The sequence below is a fragment of the Engystomops pustulosus genome, chromosome 3, assembly GCF_040894005.1.
Source record: "Engystomops pustulosus chromosome 3, aEngPut4.maternal, whole genome shotgun sequence".
Lineage (NCBI taxonomy): Eukaryota > Metazoa > Chordata > Amphibia > Anura > Leptodactylidae > Engystomops > Engystomops pustulosus.
In genome coordinates, this window is record NC_092413.1 from 52,726,590 (window position 1) to 52,748,793 (window position 22,204).

The 22,204-nt window shown below is 42.2% G+C and overlaps 3 protein-coding genes across 8 annotated transcripts in view; 2 read left to right on the plus strand and 1 right to left on the minus strand.

Annotated features, from left to right (window-relative positions):
* Positions 1–6,507, plus strand: part of DHX57 (DExH-box helicase 57) — a 30,045-nt gene extending 23,538 nt beyond the window's left edge. For all 3 annotated transcript variants that reach the window (XM_072140792.1, XM_072140793.1, XM_072140794.1), the window contains exons 22-24: positions 2,159–2,293; positions 2,640–2,840; positions 4,570–6,507. In XM_072140792.1, coding sequence (XP_071996893.1) covers positions 2,159–2,293; positions 2,640–2,840; positions 4,570–4,713 — 480 coding nt within the window. In that variant the 3' untranslated portion in view covers positions 4,714–6,507. The remainder of the gene's footprint in view (positions 1–2,158; positions 2,294–2,639; positions 2,841–4,569) is intronic.
* A 327-nt stretch (positions 6,508–6,834) lies between these two features.
* Positions 6,835–13,708, minus strand: GEMIN6 (gem nuclear organelle associated protein 6). 4 transcript variants are annotated; one of them, XM_072140797.1, is made up of 4 exons: positions 13,610–13,708; positions 9,513–9,563; positions 8,604–8,745; positions 6,835–7,286 (listed from the first exon to the last, which is right to left on the minus strand). In XM_072140797.1, the coding sequence occupies exons 2-4, from the start codon at positions 9,535–9,537 to the stop codon at positions 6,908–6,910; spliced, it is 546 nt and encodes a 181-aa protein (XP_071996898.1). In that variant the 5' UTR covers positions 9,538–9,563; positions 13,610–13,708; the 3' UTR covers positions 6,835–6,907. The 4 variants fall into 4 exon arrangements, with proteins under 4 accessions (XP_071996898.1, XP_071996900.1, XP_071996899.1 ...); XM_072140799.1 differs by having other exon boundaries at positions 13,614–13,699; XM_072140798.1 differs by having other exon boundaries at positions 13,605–13,690.
* Positions 13,620–20,607, plus strand: SRSF7 (serine and arginine rich splicing factor 7). The gene is made up of 8 exons (XM_072140795.1): positions 13,620–13,761; positions 15,947–16,127; positions 17,308–17,484; positions 18,851–18,925; positions 19,056–19,163; positions 19,465–19,512; positions 19,861–19,893; positions 19,995–20,607. The coding sequence occupies exons 1-8, from the start codon at positions 13,734–13,736 to the stop codon at positions 20,047–20,049; spliced, it is 705 nt and encodes a 234-aa protein (XP_071996896.1). The 5' UTR covers positions 13,620–13,733; the 3' UTR covers positions 20,050–20,607.
* Positions 20,608–22,204: the final 1,597 nt, after the last annotated feature.

The following is a 22,204-nucleotide window of genomic DNA, read 5'->3' on the forward strand; positions in this document are numbered from 1 at the left end:
CCACTCCGAGTCAAAGGCCTTGGCCGCGTCCAGCGAGACCAAGACCCTCGACCCAGCTCTGTAATGGAACGCCTGGAGATTCAGAAAGAGTCTGCACAGGTTATGAGTGGTGGATTTACCTGGAATGAAACTGTTCTGGTCGGGGCCTATTATTGACAGAATAGCAGGATTAACTCTACATGCCAAGGCTTTTGCTAAAATCTACCTGAAGAAGGGAGATGTGCCTAAAGGTGGGATCCTTCTGTGGGTTGGGGGATGACTACAATACTTGCTTCATTCATAGAGTCTGGCAGTGAACCTGCCTCATGCGCCTATCTATGCTGTTTACACACTAGGGGGCCAGGATGCCAGTATGTTGCTTATAGAATTCAGTCAGTAGGCTGTCGGTACCAGGAGATTTGCCTTTAGCTAAGGAAGCGTTAGCCTCAGCAACTTCCAGCTTGTTCATGGTGGCCGCCAGTGCCACCCTGGCCTAAGGAGTAAGAGAGGGAAGGGAAAGAGACGTAGCCAGCAGTCTCCCGAGCAGTCACTGCGTATGTAGAGGAATACAGGAATGTGTAAAAGTTTCCAAATGCACCTGCAAACCTATAAGGGTCACGTAGCAGAGTCACCTGGGTCACGGACCGCAGCAACCACAGTAGGTGCAGAATCTTCCTTAGCCAGGCAAGCAAGCAGTGTCCCACAGCAGTCCCCATTTTCAAATTAGTTTGGAAAACAATAGTGACCGTTTAATTTTGTCCATCGTAATGGTAGAATAGATGCACTGTGCATCTCGTCATGCCTGGAGAGTCTGTTCTGAGGGGTCTCATACAGATGCACTCTCATACATTTGTGACTCTTCTCCTCTCTCAGGCTCGCAGTGAACCACACCCCACTATTTTGACTGACAGCTCTGTGTCTCTTCAAATCGCTGCCCTGCTTTCTTGTACTTGGAGACTGTCCATATGGGAAATATTGTGTCATTGTTTTACACAGTGCCTTGCGTTACATTCATGGCACGTGACCAGTGACCTCATCGCAGGTCCTTCAGCCTTCTAAGAATAGCAAACTCTACACCATGTGTGTGGTTACATGAGATCACAGCAGCTTCCATGGAGGATGGAGAGGAGTAAAAGTCCACGGAGGCAGCTGTGACTTCATGTGGTCAGATAACAATACATACATAGGGTACAGTTTGCTAAGAGGCTAAAGTACCCGAGATGTCACTCTGGGAGGAGATGGCCTAGCAGGACATGCCCCCTCTGATGCCAGGGAATATAAGATAAAAGGTGACATAAGAATGTGGTGACAGGTTCCCTTTAATGTCTTAAAAGCATTTTAAAGAATGAAGAACACTTCTCAGAGAAGTTTGCAGGAGCGGAAGGATAGGGTTGAGCCTCCAGGGGGGACGGGGAGGATCTGTCCCCCCCAACGCAGCATTACACACATCCTCTAGCCCCAGGCTCTCAGCAAGGGTGTGGAACGCAGTTGGGAAGGATGAGGCAGACCTCTTGTCACCAGTCCCAAACATATCCGAAACTGTGTAGAAGACCCCCACCCAAATTACAGGGACTCCTGTGTGTAATAGCATAAAGTCAAGGATAGGGTGGAAGAGATTGCACCTGAAGGGGGAGGGATATAGACACTGGCCAATATCGAAGGGGAGGGCTCCATAAAAAAGGGCATGGATAATGACTTATTGGGCATCAGGATTGATGGAGGCTTCCAGCAAAGTAAAAGACACACTTGGGCGCACAAAAATAGATAGTTCCCTTGCATTAGGGGACAAAAGAGTGGTAGGCCCAACCCAGGTGCATTCACCGGCAGCTGTGTCTTCAAATCTATGCCAGGGATCCAGCCTCAAAGATATCCCAAAAGGCCTCAAGTTCCCCACTGCTGTGCCTAACAGAGGGCGAGGTATGGTCTGGGGAGTCCCGATTAAACTGCAAGGATCGTCCCGGGGGTCTGTAGGATCTGGTACCATATGGGACCAGAGCAGCAAGTCCGGTACTGTCTGGAAGCGGGTGGTGAGGGCACTATGTAGGCTTGGCAAAAGACCTGATTGCTATTTAAGTGTGGCGTGGTATATGTAGGTGTAAGCAAATGGCTATACTCTCTGTACAGGAGACATAAGTCGAAAAAATTATCTTTAAACACCTGTAAATGCTTTCTTTTACAGGTGAAATCCCCAGAAGGCAAATATCAGGTGACAAGAGCAGGAGCTGTAAAAATGCAACCAAAAGCTGAGGAGCTAAAGTTTGTCACCAAGAATGATGGTTATGTTCACATCCATCCCTCCTCCATAAATTACCAGGTTAGAGACTAAGGGTGAAGACACACATGGCGTTTTTAGGCCGTTTTTGGGCCGTTTTTAGTTAGTGCGTTTTCACATCGTTAAAAACGTGTTTTTTGAAAACGCATGCGTTTTTGACCAGTTTGAATTAAGATAATTGGTCAAACCTGTCAAAAACGCATGCATTTTCCAAAAACGCATGCGTTTTTCAAAAACGCATGCGTTTTTTAACGATGTGAAAACGCACTAACTAAAAACGGCTTAAAAACGCCATGTGTGTCTTCACCCTAACAGAACAGTTCCTTGAATGAGGCTTTATGCAAATCCAGGTTTATCACAGTGGTTTGACTATGTGTGTGTGTTTTAGGTACGACATTTTGACAGCCCCTACTTGGTGTATCATGAAAAGATTAAGACCAGCCGGGTTTTTGTGCGAGACTGCAGTATGGTGTCAGTATACCCGTTGGTCTTATTTGGTGGTGGACAAGTCAATGTGGAGCTTCGCAAAGGAGAATTTCTCATCTCGCTGGATGATGGGTGGATACGTTTTGCAGCGGCCTCGCATCAGGTAAATCCAAATTATTTCTCCACCTAAGTGTGTACTACACTTGGAGCCATTGCTAATATACAATAAAACACAGTTCACTTAGGCCCCTTCCACACTAGCGTTGCATTTCACATCAGGGTGCAATGCGTGAAAAACTGACGTTTTTGGCTGCATTTTTGTTCCATTTTTCCTTGGAGTCATTAGCGTTTTTGCGTTTTCCACGCGCGTTTTTTTAAGTCAAAGGGGCTTTTTCAAAGGGACCATGGTTCGGGAATATAATATTTTATTTAATTGAAAAAGAATGTCTTCTGATAAGTTAGCAGATGTATGCAAACATCTACAATCTTTTCTTCACTGTTCCGCGCGCGTATATTATCTCCCGACAAGTTAGCAGATGTGAAGAACAGTGAATAATAGAATAAAAACAGTGAACACAGGATCATTTAAGTGAAAAACACAGTAAAGAACACAGTGAAGAATAGATTACAGATGTTCGGCACATCTGCTTACTTGTCGGGAGATACTATTTTGTTCGCACCGTTCCACGCGTATCTCCCGACAAGTAAGCAGATGTGCCGAACATCTAATCTATTCTTTACTGTGTTTTTCACTTAAATGATCCTGTGTTCACTGTTTTTATTCTATTATTCACTGTTCTTCACTGTTTTTTTAATTAAATGCTCGATCTCGAGCAGGGGAATTATTCATGTCACCTAGCAACCCATCCATTTAAAACGCATTGCACTCGCATTGCACTTGCAATGCTTGCGAGTGCAATGCATTTTTGATGCGTCTCCATAGACTTGAATGGGGCAGGAAAAACGTGCGTGAAACGCAAAAGTAGAGCATGCTGCGATTTTGACGTGCGTCAAAACAAACGCAAGCACGCGCGTGAAAAACAACGCAAATGAGGAAAGACCCATTGGAAACAATGGAACAGAGTGCAATGCAAGTTCTGCGCGTCAAAAGCACGCGCAGAACTCGCGCGTGAAAAACGGTAGTGTGGAAGGGGCCTTAGAAAATAGGTTACTGGGGAAACTGCTATGGAGACCGTTATCCAGTCGTCCTAATCTGTGTCCTTGTCAGACATACAGACATGTATGAAACACCATTTGTTTATTGCAGTTGCCGGTCATGTTAGTGGCCGTATAGACTAATAGATGAAGTTTATTAAATTGGCAGACTATCTTTATGAGGGAAACCAGTAAGACCTCAATACCTTGTGTTTGGAGAGAGAACGATTTCAACAGGATTTATCCCTTTTTCACTTCTCGGGTACAAACTCTGAAAAATGTATCACAAGAAATAATACACATGTATGGCAAATGTACACAACTGTGTTGCATTAGCTTCCATTCTAAAATGTTGAGTATACAGGGGAAAACCAATGTACACTTCCTGTAGTGGAGTCTGTAGGATGTCAGCAGCTTTTTATGTACACTTATGTCTATGCAGAGGATTTGGGCATCAGAAAAACAGTTCCTATCTCAATAAAGATAGAAAGGACAGAATTTGAAGGAAATCTTCTGACTGATTCATACATTATAAAGCAGCATCCATCAGGGTACAAAAGGATTCTTCCAGTGACGCTGCTGTTATAATGTACAAATCGTACGGTAGGTTTCCTTTCATAACAAGGACCTCATAATAGACAGATGCTTTCAAGGAAAGTATACAACTAGTCCTGTAGTATTATAAATTGACAGAAACAGCATTGCACATAAATAATCTCAGCCCTGTGTGTTTGCAGGTAGCAGAGCTAGTGAAAGAGCTGCGCAGTGAACTCGATCAGTTGCTGCAGGATAAAATCAAGAATCCTACAATGGATCTATGTACCTGCCCCCGAGGATCCCGGATCATTGCAATGATTGTAAAACTGGTGACAACACAGTAACACTGACGCAGAGAATAAGACGCGTCAACCTTTGTTCCTTAATTCTAAGAGAATGTGAAAAAAATTGGAATTATGTATGTAATGCATGCGTATGACATGTCACGACTTTTTCTAGCAGTAAATATCATTCATGTGGTTATTTCTTATGGACATGATTTTACTGTACTGGTTTTGGCAAACACAATATTGTACTCTGACAACCAAAACTTTTCAGTCAAGTAATAAAAAGTTAATTTGTAATATAATTTTTATGTGCTGCATGTTCTGGTTTCCACAGGCATACAATAGTGCTTGCTGAAAATGGCAAATGGGTGAATGTGTGCAAATGGGTATCCTACCTGTACCATATCTTTGTGGTACGGGTAGCATATGGCCCAATGCATTTCAATGGGCAATATGTCCATCCGTTTCGATGGAGATATTGCCCAACGTGTCGGAAGAAAAAGAGAGCTTGCTGTAAGTATGGCCGTTGTGCACTTCTCCCTATGGAGAAGGGTGAGCAGCAGTTTTTTTTTTTTGCGCAAACACTTGCACTTTTTAAAACTCAATGGGGCAGATTTACTTACCTGGCCCATTCGCGATCCAGCGCCGCGTTCTCTGCGCTGGATTCGGGTCCGGCCGGGATTTATGATGGTAGTTCCTCCGCCGTCCACCAGGTGGCGCTGCTGCGCTGAAATTTCCCCCCAGAATTTATGGAGATTTTTTTTCACCTTGAAACACATTTATGGTGTGGATAGGGTTTTGGTTTTTTTAACCACTGATGTGTTTTAATACAGAGGTACAGAATCCTCAACTGTTGAATATCTGCCATAAATACAGATGTGTGATGTCCATGTGCAGTCAGTATTGGATATGTTTCCTTTTAAATTTTTCACACCTACATGTCTAAAAGCACTAGTTTTCTAATCTACTTCCTACCCTTCCCAGCAACATTTTAGAAATGACATAACACACGTCTGTTTTATTTTTTGTGGATCTATTGACTTATATGGAGTTTTCTGCATGTGTCCGTGAAAAAAGGCCAAAGCCCAAACGCTTACTACTTTTTTTTTTTTTTTTTCCCTTACTGTGATTTTTAAAAACCATTTGAGGTAAAACATGGACACAGTGTGATTTCCCACTGAAGTTAATGGGTGACATCTGCCAAGAGTTTTACAAAAATATTTTGCTAGAAATGCTTCAAAATGACACAGCCTTAACCAGTTTCATGGCCCCCTGAATACCAGGATCAGATATTCTGGCATTTGTCCTCAACTGATTATAAAGTGACGTTTTCCAAGCCTCAAAGACTTTTCCTATCAAATGAAGTAATGATTTTTCATTGCTAACTTTAGGAACTAATATGGTTTTCTCTACATAACGAAACACGGAAAATCAACATACTGTATTGACAGCACTTTTTTTTTAACCATACTATGTACTGAATATGGAAGTGTTGGGAGACTTTGAATTATCACTGTCTGGCTACAGTGCAAGGGGGTCCACAATACAAAATCTTGTCACATCTGGTTCCTATCTGTAAGAAACAGAGTTGTAGCTGATCCGAATAAATAAGTTGTATAGTATTAGAAAATCATGGTTACCTTGCAAAAAAGTGTACCAAACTTCTGCATATGTTGTGTGTTTTACTGCTCCTCAGCTCTAATGAAACTAATGGTAGGTGAACAGCAATAATAAATACTACCCATTGACAAAGGTTGTCTCATAAACAAGCCCAAATAATCCTGCACAAAATGTTCATGTGAATGGGAAATGCATTGGATTGGATTTAAAATGTATGAAACCTAATAAATTGATGAGGAGTTTGCGGACTATGCATTTGTTGACTTTATACAATAAAGACACCACCCGCATTTGGAAATAACTTTCCAGCATTGTTGTCTTTTACAATGCATGCCAAACACACTGCCTCACCCCCATAATTATTATTATTATCTTTTTACTAATCTGGATAAATATTTAAACGTTTACTTATTTTGCATCTACATTGACCTGTGTGGAGCTGTAGTTCCAAAACAAGTTTCATTTTTAAATTGTTTCATTTTACATGCTACAATAATACCAAAAAATCTTCACAGCCTTTCTTTAAGCCTTCTCACATTTTATACATATCCTCGTCAATTAGCTGACATGACTTATTAGATTTATTAGAAATGTACAGTTGAGGCAGACAACAGAGCAAAGGTAGTCTTTCTTATTGACTTGTCAAATAACCTTGTATGAGTCCTTGTACACGAGACAATATGATCTCATTGGTGCTGTTGCAGTTTTCTGGGCCATACGGTGGATCGATGGTTAATACGCCAGCAACACATATTGTCCTATCAGACTCCCCCTGTTCAGCGACAGGAATGTTGTTCTGCATCAGCCAGCTTTTCAGATTGAGTTTTTTGGTCTCTAGATCCTCTTTACTATAATTGCTGCTGCTGTTTTCCTGAAGGTTGAAGATGTTTATAAGTTTCTGTTTGGTCACTTCATCGGATTCTTTCAGGACTTCCACTTTCTGCACTGCATGCCCCATCACTATGCAGACTGATGTCTTCTGATCCTCTTCAAAGTTTACAAGGACAATACTGAAAGAGTTATGAAATACCAGTTCATGAAGACAGAGCTGGAAAATCCCAGATAACATTGTAACCATGTAATTGCAATTAATTGCCATCATTTCTTTTTGTTTGTTTCTTGTTCTCTGTTCAATTCAGTATACAACCATCATGAAGTCCAAGGCTAGATACACATGAGTGGGCATTTTCTTTAATATGTGCGTCAGAACATCAAAAACTATAGTCATGAAAAATACTGGACATAATAGATACTTTCTAATAGATTAGTCACATGGTCCAATAAAATGAGAGGCACTGATCCATCAAAAAGTATTGCATGTAGTGCAGCCATGTACCATCTGATCTAAAAATAGAAGGACCAGTCCAGATCCAGGGGTACAGGACCCCTTGTTCTCGTGATCTGTGGGGGTCTCATCACTAAGGCCCCCATTGATCAGCAAGTTAGGTCCTATCAATGGGACAGGGCCTAACTTTTGTTCTTTGGAAAAGCCCAGAATGAAAATGAAGCAACTGCAGTGCAGTGGCCCCTTTCACCCGCATTCACTCAAATTTCAACATGCAATTCAACCGCAGCCTGGAGTGCATATCTAAACTCAATTATATATGAGTGTATATGCAGAACTTCCAGATTTTACAATACATTTTCTTATCTTCATATATGACAAAAGTCTATATAGCAAACAGAATGTAGGCGAGCATTGTTCAATGAAATTGACCCCCTTTCCAATCTTTCTCTGTGGCACCCACCACTCATTGGGCAGGGGCGCGGCTGCAGTGTCCAGAGCTACAACTCTGTGTTTAACTTCCTTATTCTCAGAAATGTGGGGTTCAGACACTCATCAATTGTTCTTGGTAGAATAAAATTAACTGTGACATATTTCCATAGTTTTTATCATTTTTACAGAGCTATAGTCTCCTATATAGACACCTTTGAAAGACCTTCAAGAGACAGTTTTCCCCCTTAATTATCTTCTTTCACTAAACAATATGTCCTATAAATATATTTATTTACATGTGAATGTAAAACCGGGCGTAGAAGAGGCTGTGACTTGCTTGTGTTGTTGCAGTCTCAGCAGACATGGTAATGTGTCCTTCCTATACAATAGAACAGGAAATTTACACAACTAAACTTGATCGGCATCGCACCACAGGTGTCAAGTGAAAAGTCTAGAGAGTACACTAGAATAAGCCCCCACACCCTTGTATCACCTAAAACAAGGTACTGTATAGGGCAGAAGATACTACATGCTTTATGTTTCATGGTCAATGATTGCCTTTTGTGTATCTCCAACCATCAACAAGTATTCACATGATAATTTCATTTACCTTGCAGACACTGGATCTATGGTGACAACCCATCCCTGGTATTCATTCTTCTCATCAGCTGTAACAGTGACCTCTTTGTTCACATAACCTTGCCACTCTAAGGGGGTCTTGTCAATCCAGCTGGTTAGGGAATTATTTTGCTCTATAATTGCCAAGAGAAAAACAAACTCTGGTTATTAATAATATTAAAAAAAAAGAATTACATAATTAGTGGTCAGAGAGGCCCAACAGCAGTCACTAAGGTCACAAGCATACCCAAGCCAAACCAAACGTTGAAATCACAGGCATGTACATGTATGGGGGAGTCAGGAAGAACAGCTATAATAAGGGTATGAGCAGTCTATGGCACATAAACAGAAATGCACCACCTAGTCACTCAATCACGTGGGGTGAGAGAAAATTGTGTTATGTGTGCACCTTACATGTTGCCTGGCTGGACACCAATGCAGCCAGCACCACCATGTAGGAGCCATTGTTTTTGCAGATGACGCACTGATGCATTAATTTCAAAGGACACATGCAGGCAAATATGTTTTTGATGGATCCGTGTGGAGGCAGGTCCGACATGAGCAATGCGGATAGCAGTTGCTATTTAACACACTAACGTGACCCACAAGTTACGGACATCATTTATCAGACTTCCTTTTTTATGACGTACGGCACGGAAACAGATAAAGGTACTGTCACGCTGCGCTAGTGCTTTGTTTACATGCATTGGGACGAACACGTTTGAGATAGGGCTGAGGCAGGGCCCCCTAAGCTCGGATACGCAGCGTGTCACAGCACCCTTACAGTATCTGGACTGCAAAATTAGTCGACATTAGTGCGTGAGTAGCCTATGTAAATTTTGAAAGCTTGCTTTTATGGTAGTACTTTACTATAATGATATGTCAAAAATGCACATTATACCTTGTGTAACTGGATCTGTGTCCATTGCGCTGTGTGATAATTACTTGAAATCTGAAAGAGAGAATCTAAATTATTATATTATTTCCAATATATATATAAAATCAAATACAAAAGTAGTTACCGCCAATGAAAAACAATTATCTATCTTTAGCAGGAAAGTTGTGGCTATTACTATTAGGTCCTGTTCACATCAGCACTAATTTTTCCGTTATTTACTTTCAATATGGAAGAGGACAATCACGACTGAAGATGAACAGATGTTCATCTGTTCACCTTCCATCCCTTACAGGGTCAGATGCCTTTCACACAACCCTATATACAGCCATACATTAACCACCATATGAACGGCAGCTAGCATACGGCCACAATATAAGTACATTGCGCACGGTACGGTAAGCACACACGTGTGTCCTTGAAGAAAATATACAGAGCATGCCATATATGTATGGTCCGGCAGCAAATCTGCCTATGGAGAAAGGAGGGGTCCAAACATATGCTACACCCAGGTCCCATCCAGGGTGTAGGATACATGTGTGTGAAAGGGCTTTGTGTGTACTTATCCAGTGATAAGTAACCATGATGGAAGGGACACATCCTCCACCATTATGGGGAACACTTCTAGGGTCGCCCTCGGCAGTCATGTGCCACATGCCACTAGGGTATTTAGTATAGGAACAAAACACAAAGAAGAGCTCAGCGCTGCAGGAACAGTGTGATTTGGGGAAAGGGTTGGGGGAACTGGCATCACTTTATTTTGCTGTTATCACTTTTACAGCCCTAAGACAATTGTAATATGGAAGTCACATATTAATACTGGCTGCATCATCACATTGTGAACATGACCTTAGAATTTCATGTAGATCCATTATGAATGGATGTAGATAAATAATAATGAAAACTGCTTAGATGTGATCACAATTGTGAATGATATAGAGGTTATGCGTATAGTGGCTAATGGGCACAACGACATACGCTCTGCGGTACCGCAGCCATCGGGTGCTACTTACAGCTTCGCTGGGCAGTCACATCACACACCTAGCGCCGCACCATCCCCATCTGTCACCCCGCTGCCGGCAGCCCGCTCCCTACTGACGTCACGTCCAGCCGCGCTTTACCCACAATGCTCAGCAGTCAGTGCTTCACACAACGGCGGGAGGCACGAACTGACAGTTATTCACGCGAACACAACTCTGTCTGTGAGGAGACATGGCTGAGCGCGCAGCTTATCTGTGCACATGTTATCCCGAAAGCAGATTGTATCCTAAAGGCGCACAAATATGTTGGTGACACAGACCTCATAATAAAGCATAAATGCCTATATCACACCTTTCCCTATAGTTCCCATACAGGGATTTTGTGTGATGTACTTCGAAGTCAGAAATAAAAACTGTATGTTCTGCATATTTATGCTGCTCCTACATCCATTTTTTTTTCTACATCCATGTTTTTTATAGGATCTGCTGAGAATGTTCCTTACTGAACCTCGGCCATTTATGTGAACACAGCCTTAGGCCTCATGCACACGAATGTTTACACTTTGTGTCCCACAAACAAAGGGCCGTAAAACATTGGTGTGGTGAGAACCACTCTCTCACCGATGCCCAGGGCACAAAGATCAGCGGGAATAGGATGTTGTGTGGGCATTTAGCTAAGTCGCAGTGCATGAAACATGCTGTGATGGTGCCCTATAGAGCCCAATGATGGCGTGAGTTTTTTCATGGATCACTCATAGACTTAAGGTGATGATCCGCACAAAACAGTTGCCAAATTGATGAAAATCGGCCATAATAATGTATATTTTTCACAACCGACATATGTGCCGCTGCTCGATTTATCCTGGCTAGTCCTGCAACAATTATTTCACCTTCGTGTTTTCATTTGGGGAAATGCAAAACCCAACAAGGGTGCTGTCACGCGGCCTGTTCTTGGTGGTTTTTTTGCATGTTTACCATGCTTTTGGTTGGTTTGCATCCTGCATTAACATTTTCATAGCTGCTTAAACTTCCAGAAATAAAGAAAAAGGAATTCAAATCAGCCAAACGCATGGTAAACGGGGTGACAGCACCCTAAGCCATCGGGATCCTTTTCTACCCATAATATGAGACCTCCGCATATAGGAAGATGGAATAATGCCGTGTCTAGGGGCAATCACTGGTCCAGCTTCTGAAACCTGAAGATGAATTTTATTCTACCACTATGTGACATTATGTATTAAATGAATATTGGCTGAACCCAACAACTATTTTATGTGTATGGGGGCATTTCTGGCAAATGTTGGGAAAGAGAGAAGAAATATAGTGTTGGATTTCAACAATTTGATCACTTTGTTCTTTAGGGGATGAAGCTCTCTCCCCATTCAGAATACATATGCACAGAACTAACCTAAAGATGTATCTATATCAGAAGGATGGGAAAGTGTCTTACATTAGTCTAATGAGGATGCCCAGCTCTACATGCCTGGCACACATGGGCAGGCTGGATTTCTCAGATCATGAGTAGCTGGTACATACAAATTCTCCACTGCAGTTCATTAAAGGAGAACCCAGAGACTCACCCAATTCTTTGATGTTTAGAGGAGGGTTCATAAAGCAACGTGTGTTCTGCGCGTGCTTTTGACGGGCAGAACTTGCATTGCACTCTGACCCATTGTAATCAATGGGCTTTTTCAGACTTTTTTTTTTCACGCACATTTTTTTTAACGCACGTTTTAATCTCAGCATGCTCTACTTTTGCAAGTCACGCGCGTGAAAAACGCACCATACAAGTCTTTAGAAATGCATCAAAAACACATTGCACTCTGAGACACATGGAACTGCAATGCTTTTTTCATGCACCAATTGCCATAGAAAAGATAGAGCTCAGTCCTGAGTCTTTTTTTATCTGCACATGAAAAACACATTGAAAACTCAAAAAAAGGCGCATGAAAAACAGAGACACTGAACAAACTCTGACTGAAAACTGATTGAACTGTGATGAAAAATGTCAGTTTTTCACTGACCAAAACCTGATCGCACTCTGACGGCACCTTCAATTGTGGTGTTTTCATTGTGTTTTTAAACACATTCAAAATGCAAGTGGGAAGGGGGTCTGCCTGAAACGCATGCGTTTCATTGCAAACGTATATGCGTTTCATTGCGTTTTGACCAAACCTCCTCCCACTTTCGTTAAAAACGCAACGAAAACGCCACGTGGGAAGGCGCCCAAGTGTGAAAGAGGCCTAAGGTGTCTCAGCTTCATTTGTCAGGTTTAGATTTAAGGAGCCTAAAACCACAGCCAAAAACACATATGCTCCGTTGTACAAAGCTTATCATCTTGAGGAACACTTTGGGTCAGATCTTTAAGAAGATGCTTCATAAAATAATGCCTTGTATACCAGGCCTCCCAGTGCCAACCACCGATGACCCCTTCCCCTCTGTGCTGCACTTTATCCAGATCTGTCATGTGATTAAGGGTGATGCCACACATGGCATTTTGAATCCGTTTTTAAGCAAAACGCATGCTTTTTGCATAAGAACGGGTTAAAAACGGTTTCAAAACGCCATGCGTGGCATCACGCTAAACTGAGTTGTTAGAACCCAAGTTGAAATTGTCTTTTAGTCCAAATGAATCAATGGTAAGCCTCAAAATCTCAATGTTACGCTACGGTATCATCACCCATTTTCCTTCGTGTGGATTAGAGATAATGGCCCCTTGGGTCACCAAGAAGTTCAATGACTGATCATATGAGCAGTGGTCCTCCTCATACAGCACGATTGCTGTATATGCGGATCTGTATGATTAGAAACTGACCTGACTTATTACCTATTCATTTGTTACACTGCGCCCTCAGACAAGATATAATATGATGGATATATGTGTTATATATTTAATATTATATACAACCCCAATGTGTGTCAGTTTCATGTTATATCTATGAAGGAAATGTCCCTTCTGTATCACCAATAGTAATAGTAGGACGCCATTACTAGGCTGTGACTACAAAGACCCCGCACTGCACACTGTATAGCGAGACTCCATGGTCACCACTAACCCCGCCCCCCCAGTTACAATGGAAAAGCACGCCCGCCCCCAAAAGAGGAGGAGAGTGATTACGTCACCGACAGGTAACCAATAGCGAGCTTCAACGACTGCGGGGAGCGTTGGCGTCTCATAAAGAGCTGGAACCGCGCTACTGCGTGCTACAAACGACTGTGGTAGCGAGGTATCGTGAGCGGAGCAGACATGTCACGGTACGGCCGGTATAGCGGAGGTAAGTGCGCTCAGGATATCCTGCGTAGTATGTACGCTGTCATTGCTCTCTGAAGCAATGGGTTTTCCCTTTCTTCCCGCGCTTGGCCTGTGGTCGCCATTTTGCAGTGTGCGCCGGTCACGTGTGTGGCGCTTTGTGTGGCGCCGTGTTATCTGGTAATGGCGGGTGTCTATACGTGTAGTCGTCCCTGCTGCCTTTCCTCGGTTTGCCGCAGTTGTATAACGAGCGTTAGGTGGTGGGCGTGTCCATGGTACGGCCTGGCGCCGTGTAGCCGCAGAGCCCAACGGAAATAGACGGTGTGTACGGGAGCCGATCTGCGGCAGGCGTGATTGTATAAGGGCAGGCTACTCCCTGTCATCGCTTATTTCCTGCAGGATGTATAGCTATGGCTATACACAGATCTGGAACCTTAGTTTGGGAGTTCACACACAAATTCTGTGAGGTGTAATTCTTACCTGCGTTGGGGCTATATTTCGAGAGTATAATGAATAGTAAAAAAAAAATGGAAGACCTGCCGTTGGATGTTAATGTATGGAAGGTTATCTTTGTTTAATATAGGCAGAAAGACTTGATGGTAATTAAGGGATCCTGCCAGGAAATGTGAACATGGCAATACTCTCCATGTGCTCTTCTATAAGTTTTCTAATTATTATACAACCACTGCACATAACATGGATGTGTTTCCATACAAGGGAGACTGGATCGATAGAGGCCCAATAATCAGTCCCCAGCAATCAGCAGGGTGTTTCTTTACCTATGGATAGGGTAGTTAATTGTCTGTTTGGGGATCTATCTGCTGAAGGCCAATAAACAAAAATCCTGGCGCTCGTCTTTTTAAGCATGTAGGTTTATTCATGCATCAAATACAGCTACATCACAGTAACAATAGGGCGCATTTCTGCTTTTATGTCAAGCATTTCTCAATGAGACAGGCTTGAGATGCAAGCCGAAACCCATTGCCACTCCATTACTGTTGCTGGAGATGTTTCGGTATCTCTGGCAATGGTGGTCACTGCTCAAAATGTTAGTGGTACAGTTACTTAGGGGTACATATCACCTTCTCCAGTGGATCCCTAACGTATTTCCAATGTTGGTCAATCTTTTAGATGTGTATGATGTTGATAAAGGCTCCCTATATATTATACTGTTTGTTAAAGGGCACCTACCACCACAAATCTACCTATAAAGGTAGATCGGGTGGTAGGTGAATCAATGGGACGTGAGGATAGCCCTTTTAAGGGCTAATCCTCACGTCCCCGCACTGTTTTATAAACTTTTATTACATTAATATGTTAATTTCCTTATGCGGCTACCGGGGCGTGGAGTAGCCGCATCTGAGGTTACACGAGGCGGCTACTCCACGCCCCGGTAGCCACATTACCCCTCCTACTCACCATGTTCGGCGCGCAGCTGCTCGTAGCTGCGCGCCCTCGTCCGCCGATCCTGCCGTCTGCGCATGCGCAGAACAGCAGGCCCGCGCCTGCGCAGCCCCGGCTTCAGAGCAGTGACCGCGCAGGCGCGGGCCTGCTGTTCTGCGCATGCGCAGACGGCAGGATCGTCGGACGAGGGCGCGCAGCTACGAGCAGCTGCGCGCCGAACATTGTGAGTAGGAGGGGTAATGTGGCTACCGGGGCGTGGAGTAGCCGCCTCGTGTAACCTCAGATGCGGCTACTCCACGCCCCAGTAGCCGCATAAGTAAATTAACATATTGATGTAATAAAAGTTTATAAAACAGTGCGGGGACGTGAGGGTTAGCCCTTAAAAGGGCTATCCTCACGTCCCATTGATTCACCTACCACCCGATCTACCTTTATAGGTAGATTTGTGGTGGTAGGTTTCCTTTAAAGGACCTCTACCACCAGGGTGAAGGATTGTAAAGCAGGCACGGTGACATACTGTTGTGCCCCTTCTGACAGGAGCTGCTCTGTAAGCTTCCTGTACACTTGTCTTTAATTTAAAAAAAAAAGCCTTTAAAATTATGCGACTTCCCCCTATGTTAGACCCTCGGACTCAAGTGCATAATTATAAAAGCTTTTTGGCCCAGGGGGGTGGGGGAACACCAGTATGTCAGTGGACTTGGTTTACAATTCTTGATTCTGTTGGTAGGTATCCTTTTAATTGTCTAGTTTTATTCAATTTTAATTGGCTTTAATGAACTGATTTTATACCAAAATTTCCTTTTCAGAAGCGAAAGTCTATGTTGGAAATCTAGGTACTGGAGCTGGAAAAGGAGAGTTGGAGCGTGCATTTAGTTACTATGGCCCTCTCCGTACTGTTTGGATCGCCCGCAACCCTCCTGGGTTTGCTTTTGTAGAGTTTGAAGACACACGTGATGCTGAAGATGCTGTGCGAGGCCTGGATGGAAAGTACGTACATTTAGCTTCTATAATTGTAACACTGCGTTATTTGGTGGGTACAGGGGTTTTACCAGAAGTTTGAAGTGGGTACTTGCTCTGTTAAGAGGTCAGTCTAATCCCTGGCCTTGTGGTGGGCAGATTCCGCTATTGCAACACTGTGCTGCAGATTTAAGTCCAAGGAGCCACCATGTACCTCTGCACAACAGCCCTGCACTATCCTGTACACAGGGGGTGCATGTTGTCTCCTTGCATCACATATAACCTTGATGCTTGGATTCCCTGGAAACGTTGTTCAGTAAGTGGAATTCACAGTAAGTGTATTTTAGCTTTATAGAGTCCTTAGCCATGTAGACTATTGTAGATCTGCTCAGCAGCCCTGGCTATATATTTTGCTGCCTGCAGGTTTCTGTTAGAACCTGTCATGAAGAAATTAGTTTTGGTGGGTTAATTTTCAACTATGATTAAAAGAAACTTTCTCTTATCCCTAAATGGATCCTTTCCATGGCTTCAATGTTTTTAAAAAATGTTTAACTTGTATGCAGCTCACTTGATATGAATATGTAGGGGTACCTTGGACTCACAAGTTGCTTGAATTGCACCACCCCCTTGTTCCTGACAAGCCTCAACTGCTGCAATGTGAAATATTGAGTTGGTGATCTCTTACATCATTGACCTCTTCATATCATGTGACCAGGGTGACATAATCTAAGGTCCAGTTGCTTTTGCAGTCTACTCCATGTATGTAACTGATCACATGAAATCACGGCAGACTCGGTGGAGAATGGGGTGGAGTACAATTCCAGAGGCATGCTGTAATCATGGCATGATACTGCCATGTATTCAGACAAATGCATGGCGTACAGTTTGCTGATGGGAGGCTAATGGACTTGTTTTGATGTCGCATAACATGCAGAGGTGTATATGGGAGAGGCCAGTTGAGCAGAACACCCCCCCTCTGCTGCGAGGTAATCTAGTTAATAAAGTTGATCTATGGGTATGTAAGGTAAACCTGGGAACCTGTCACAAACTGTATTGATGAGTGTGGTGACAGGCCACTTCAATCTCCATTTTGCTTCATCTCGTAATCTAATCTCATCTAATATGGATGGTCACCTTGAGCATTGTATGGGTCATAACTTGTTTAACTTTTTTCAATGATGCAAAAATTGCATGTGTTTTATTCTTTCAGGGTTATTTGTGGCTCAAGAGTCAGAGTAGAACTTTCCACAGGCATGCCTCGACGATCTCGCTACGACAGGCCCCCTGCACGTCGCCCTTTTGACCCAAGTGATAGATGTTATGAATGTGGTGAAAAGGGTCACTATGCTTATGACTGTCTAAGATACAGCAGACGAAGGAGAAGCAGGTATGTCATGTTTTTTTTATGTGGAACCAGATTAGTGACTCGTAAAGCTTGCAGTGATAGTCCTTGAAGTAGCAGTCCAGTATAGAAGACAATGGAGTATAAAGGGCTTAGGTCAGTATAAGGCTTAGAAGGGGGGTGGGTGGTTGTAACATGCAAATGTTCTGGTCATACACAAATGTGTCAAGCCATTGGGCAGTAGTGGCAGAATAAAGAATGGATGCAGAAAACTGCTCTGCACAATCCAGTAGGACTTGCTCATTTTTGTCGTGGTGTTTTTTTTTTTTTTTTAATACTGAAAAAAGAAATGATCCTCAGGGTTTGGTTTTAAAGAAAAATAAACTTCTTTTGGTTGTGATAACTTCTGTGTAACTTGAAAGACCTTTCAGTTCTTTCTCTTGTCCTAAGGCTCAAAGTTTGACATATTTGAATAAAACCTTTAGATAGTCTGGTAGTATGTGTGCATGTTTTTGCAGTCTGGGAAGTTAGAATTGAGTTTAGGACCAATGAACATTAGTTTCTTGGTAGTGTTTTATGGTGGGCTGTACTAATAGAGGGATGTTGAATGGACTGCTGCTATTTTGTGCATTTATGGCTTGTATAATATTTTTGAACTGTTCAAATATATTAATAATCAACCTGGTCAAAACCTTACAGGTTTCTTCGTTTGAGTCAGTCGACTTGATTCAGAATGTCACGAGCCTTAAGATTTCATGCTGAGGCGCCTTGCAAATCCGACCTAATGATTCTGCTAGACCTTGAGGTGATCAGCATAAGAGGCCAGATCCCCTCAAGCCTTCTACAACTAGATCATCCTTTTAAGATTCTGTAGAGGCCTTGAATTCTAAGATCTACTGTGATCGCCGTATCAGAGTAATATTGGCATACAATTGGGGCACCCCTCCGGTTTAGAAAAGAACTACAGATTGACCACATTCCCACCTAGAAAAAACCTTCATGCGTCAATCAAGCCTCACCTGGCTCATATGGCTGTCACTATGATCGTCGTTAGATTGAAGACCTACAGTAGATGAAGTGATCGGCTGGTAGATCCTTCTAGACCGTCTAGATCTTCTAGACCTTGGGCCAAAGAGGGTCGACCTGCAAACTTGCAAGGTTTATTTACTACAAATTCTAGTCTTGTTTTTTATTTTATTTTTTATATTGTTTTATTTTGTTTTATATTTAGTTGTAATTTTATTGTAAAGATAAAATCCTGTTTTTTTTTTTTTTTTTTTTTTAACCGGTTTTTCCTAGGTAGAACTATGCAAGGCAAATAGGTTTCCTGATATCAGACATTCATTACTGTCCGATTGTAGGCTACATAACAAATCAATGAATATAGATTAACTTTATTTTCAATGTTTAGATCCAGGTCCCGTTCTCACTCAAGATCACGGGGAAGGAGATACACTCGTTCTAGAAGCAGAAGCCGAGGAAGGAGGTGAGTTGTTTTGTAATGCCCAACTAGTGTGTTTTTTGTTTTTTTTTCATTCTAAAAGCCATGGATCATATGATAAACTGCATGATTAAACTTTACAAACTATTAAATTCTATTTTAATCTAATCTTTAGGTCTAGGTCTCGATCTGGATCTCCCCATAGATCACGATCTGGCTCTCCACGCAGGTCGAGATCAATCACTCCTCGCAGATCAAGATCTCCTTCAGTTAAAAGATCCAGGTAATTAAACACAAGCTTTGGAACGAATGGGGTGTATTGCCACATGGTACCAACCGAAAACTATCTTAGAGTAGTTTATCTTTGCAATGCAAGGGTTCAAATCTGTGCAGGGGGGAGGATTACAGGGTTGGTCTTGCAGGGGGATATATATTTTATGAAAAACTGCATATTGTTGGATTTCACAGTAAACTTGCCCCAACGAGCCTCTAGTCTAAAATATAATTGATAGCGCTGTTTAGATATGTGGAGAGATATAAATTATAATTTTCGTACTTGGAGAATAACTGTAAACTATTTTCAGATCTAGGTCTCGGTCAAGGTCCAGATCAGTTTCTCACCCCAGAAGCAGGTAAGACTCAACTTCTTTAAATTAAATTGCTTGTTTAAACAACTTTTTTTTTTTTTTTTTTTTTTTTTTTTTATCTGTGCAATGTGTTGCAAAGAAATGGCTATATATAACATGTAGGTAATTTAGTGTAGAAGGCTACAGCAACAACTGCCCAAACTAAACCATGCCTGCTTTAGCCATTTAGTGCTAAAGTTGTACATTGAAGAATGTTAAAATGGCACCTTAGCACCCCCTTCTATATCTTTTCTTGATCTTAAATGTCACACGTTTACAATAAATTGTGCTACAATAAAGGCACTTTTGAAATGTAAATGCCTGGTTTTAATTAATTTATTTTTTTCCCTGTAGATCAAAGTCCAGATCGGCTTCTCCCAAAAAAAGGTATGTCTCATTCCCTTTAATATCACTTTCTGAGCAGACTGATTCCTTTTGAAATACATTATTAGCTACCTGAATTCTAACGCACACCTTTTTATTTTCAGTCGCTCACCATCCCGAAGTCCACGAAGGAGCATAAGTCCGGAGAGGAATGGCTAGAAAATTGCTGCTAATGTTTTATATTGGTTTTTCAAATCTCTCATTTCCACCTTGAAACTTTTTTCGTTTTAAACCGTAACTTTGGTAGGCTAGCGTACAGTGTATGTTATATCCTGTCATCTGAAAGTGAGACTTTTGTATCTTGAAATTATAAAGTACTTGTTAAATGAATGTTAACTGTCAAGACTTTCATATCTGATAAGTGCAGGGAAACTTAAAACTGCATGAGTGAATACACCTATTTTTTAAACCTCTGTATGAAAATACATGCCCAATGCATATGGCTACTTTAGCACTCATGAAAAATTTGGATATGATGGTCCTGGCAGATGGGTTAGCTTGTGCTGCAGGTGATCAATTGCAGAATAATATGTGGTTCTATCCCTTATGTTTTTGTTCTGTATTTCCATATTGTGGCACTATTGCACATCTGCACGGACGAAAGCGGCTTGTATAAAGGAACATTTTTGAAGCTGTCTACAGAGCTTTAATACTGCAATGTTTAGGACTTCAGCATATGTGATGTTCTAAAATAAAGTTGTTTTTTTTTTTTCAAAACTTTTTAACTCCTGGTGGCTGCTTCTGATTTGATAAAATGTTAAAACGCAACATTAAAGGGAACATTACAGCAATTTTTAAATAGGATTTCCAAAAACTCTCTACAACCGTAATTTTAAATGAAAGGTGATTAATAGGTTGTACAGTTGTCAAATGGCATCAGATGCTCCATCAAAATGACACTTTGAATGACTTTGTACATTGGAAGAACATAGGGAAAAAAAAATTGAGTGTTAAAACTATTCCATGTACATATGTTTGGTGATTGACCCAAAGAATAAGGGAAATATGTGTACTGTGAGGAGAAAGCTTGTTAGAATCAATCTCTGCAGTTCCCGTTTTAGCATGGCTGACAAGTGTGTCCTCCCTTTGACACCCACAACTCCTCCAACCCCAGTAACTATACTGAAGGGTGGTGAGTAATGAGTTCCATCCCTATTCATTCTAAATGGGTGTTTCCCCTTCATCACGACGGCACCACCAGAGAGAGAGGGATCCGCCCTCCAAGGACAGGAAACCTTAGCATAAAAAAAGCTCCTCCTACTCCTCAGTTTGGTTTCCTGTCCTTGGAAGGAGACCTGAGCACACTGTGATGAAGGTGTCTCACTTACCCTTCTCTATGAAAGGAGTGTGGGACGCCGTCAGTTCTATCCTCCGGTGTGGGGATAAGGATCGTGGCGCTTCCTCCCTCTCTGTGCGCGGGGTCTCGGTCGGAACCTTGTTTTTCTAGAAGCCGGCAGCTGCTGACAGCAGGGGTAAGTGAGAAGTGCGCATCGGAAGTGATGCATAGTTCACTTCCAGTTTAGGCTACAAGCGCTCGAAGTTAAAAAAAGAGCAGGCCACTTATATTATAAAGCAGCAGGGCTCACCTTTCATGTTCTATTACAGGAAAGTGTTCTTGTCCCTCTAAGTCCTCTTTTTGTTCCCTCCCCCCCCCCTCCAGCCCCGGTAACTATACTCCAGGGCAGCAAGTGTTTTAAAAAATTTTTTTTTTTGTACTGATCTTATTACGGGTGTTATTGTTTGCCTATCTTAGGGAGAAAAGGGGCCTAAAAAGGCAACCCGTAAGACGCACCATAGAAAATGTAAAATTTGCGCTCCTAAACTCCCCTTCCAGTAATGAAAAAGCCACCTGTAACACCTGTATTGGCAAGATTTTAATTGAGGAATCTGCCGTTTGGATGGAATTGTTAAGGAGTGTGGTTAGGGAAGAGGTCCAAAGGGCCAGAGAATTGTAAAATCCTAACCCGCCCCCTCTCACCTCTGCAGCAGTATATGTTACGGAGGGGTCAGGATTAGAGGAAGCAGGTGTAGCCTCAATTAGCGATTCAGGTTCCTTGGCCTCCGAAACAGAACAGGCAGGGCGTCCTCTGTTTAATATTGACGACTTTGATCACCTTCTTAAACTCGTTAGGATGACTATGTATATTGAGGACAAGAGACAACCTAAATCCGTTCAGGATATTATGTTTGAAGGCCTTTAAGACGTAAATTGTCCTTTCCCCTTCATGAGACTGTGTCATCTCTTATACAGAAAGAATGGGAAAAGCCAGATAAAGTCCTATATTCCTAGATCGGCCAAGAGGAAGTATCCCTT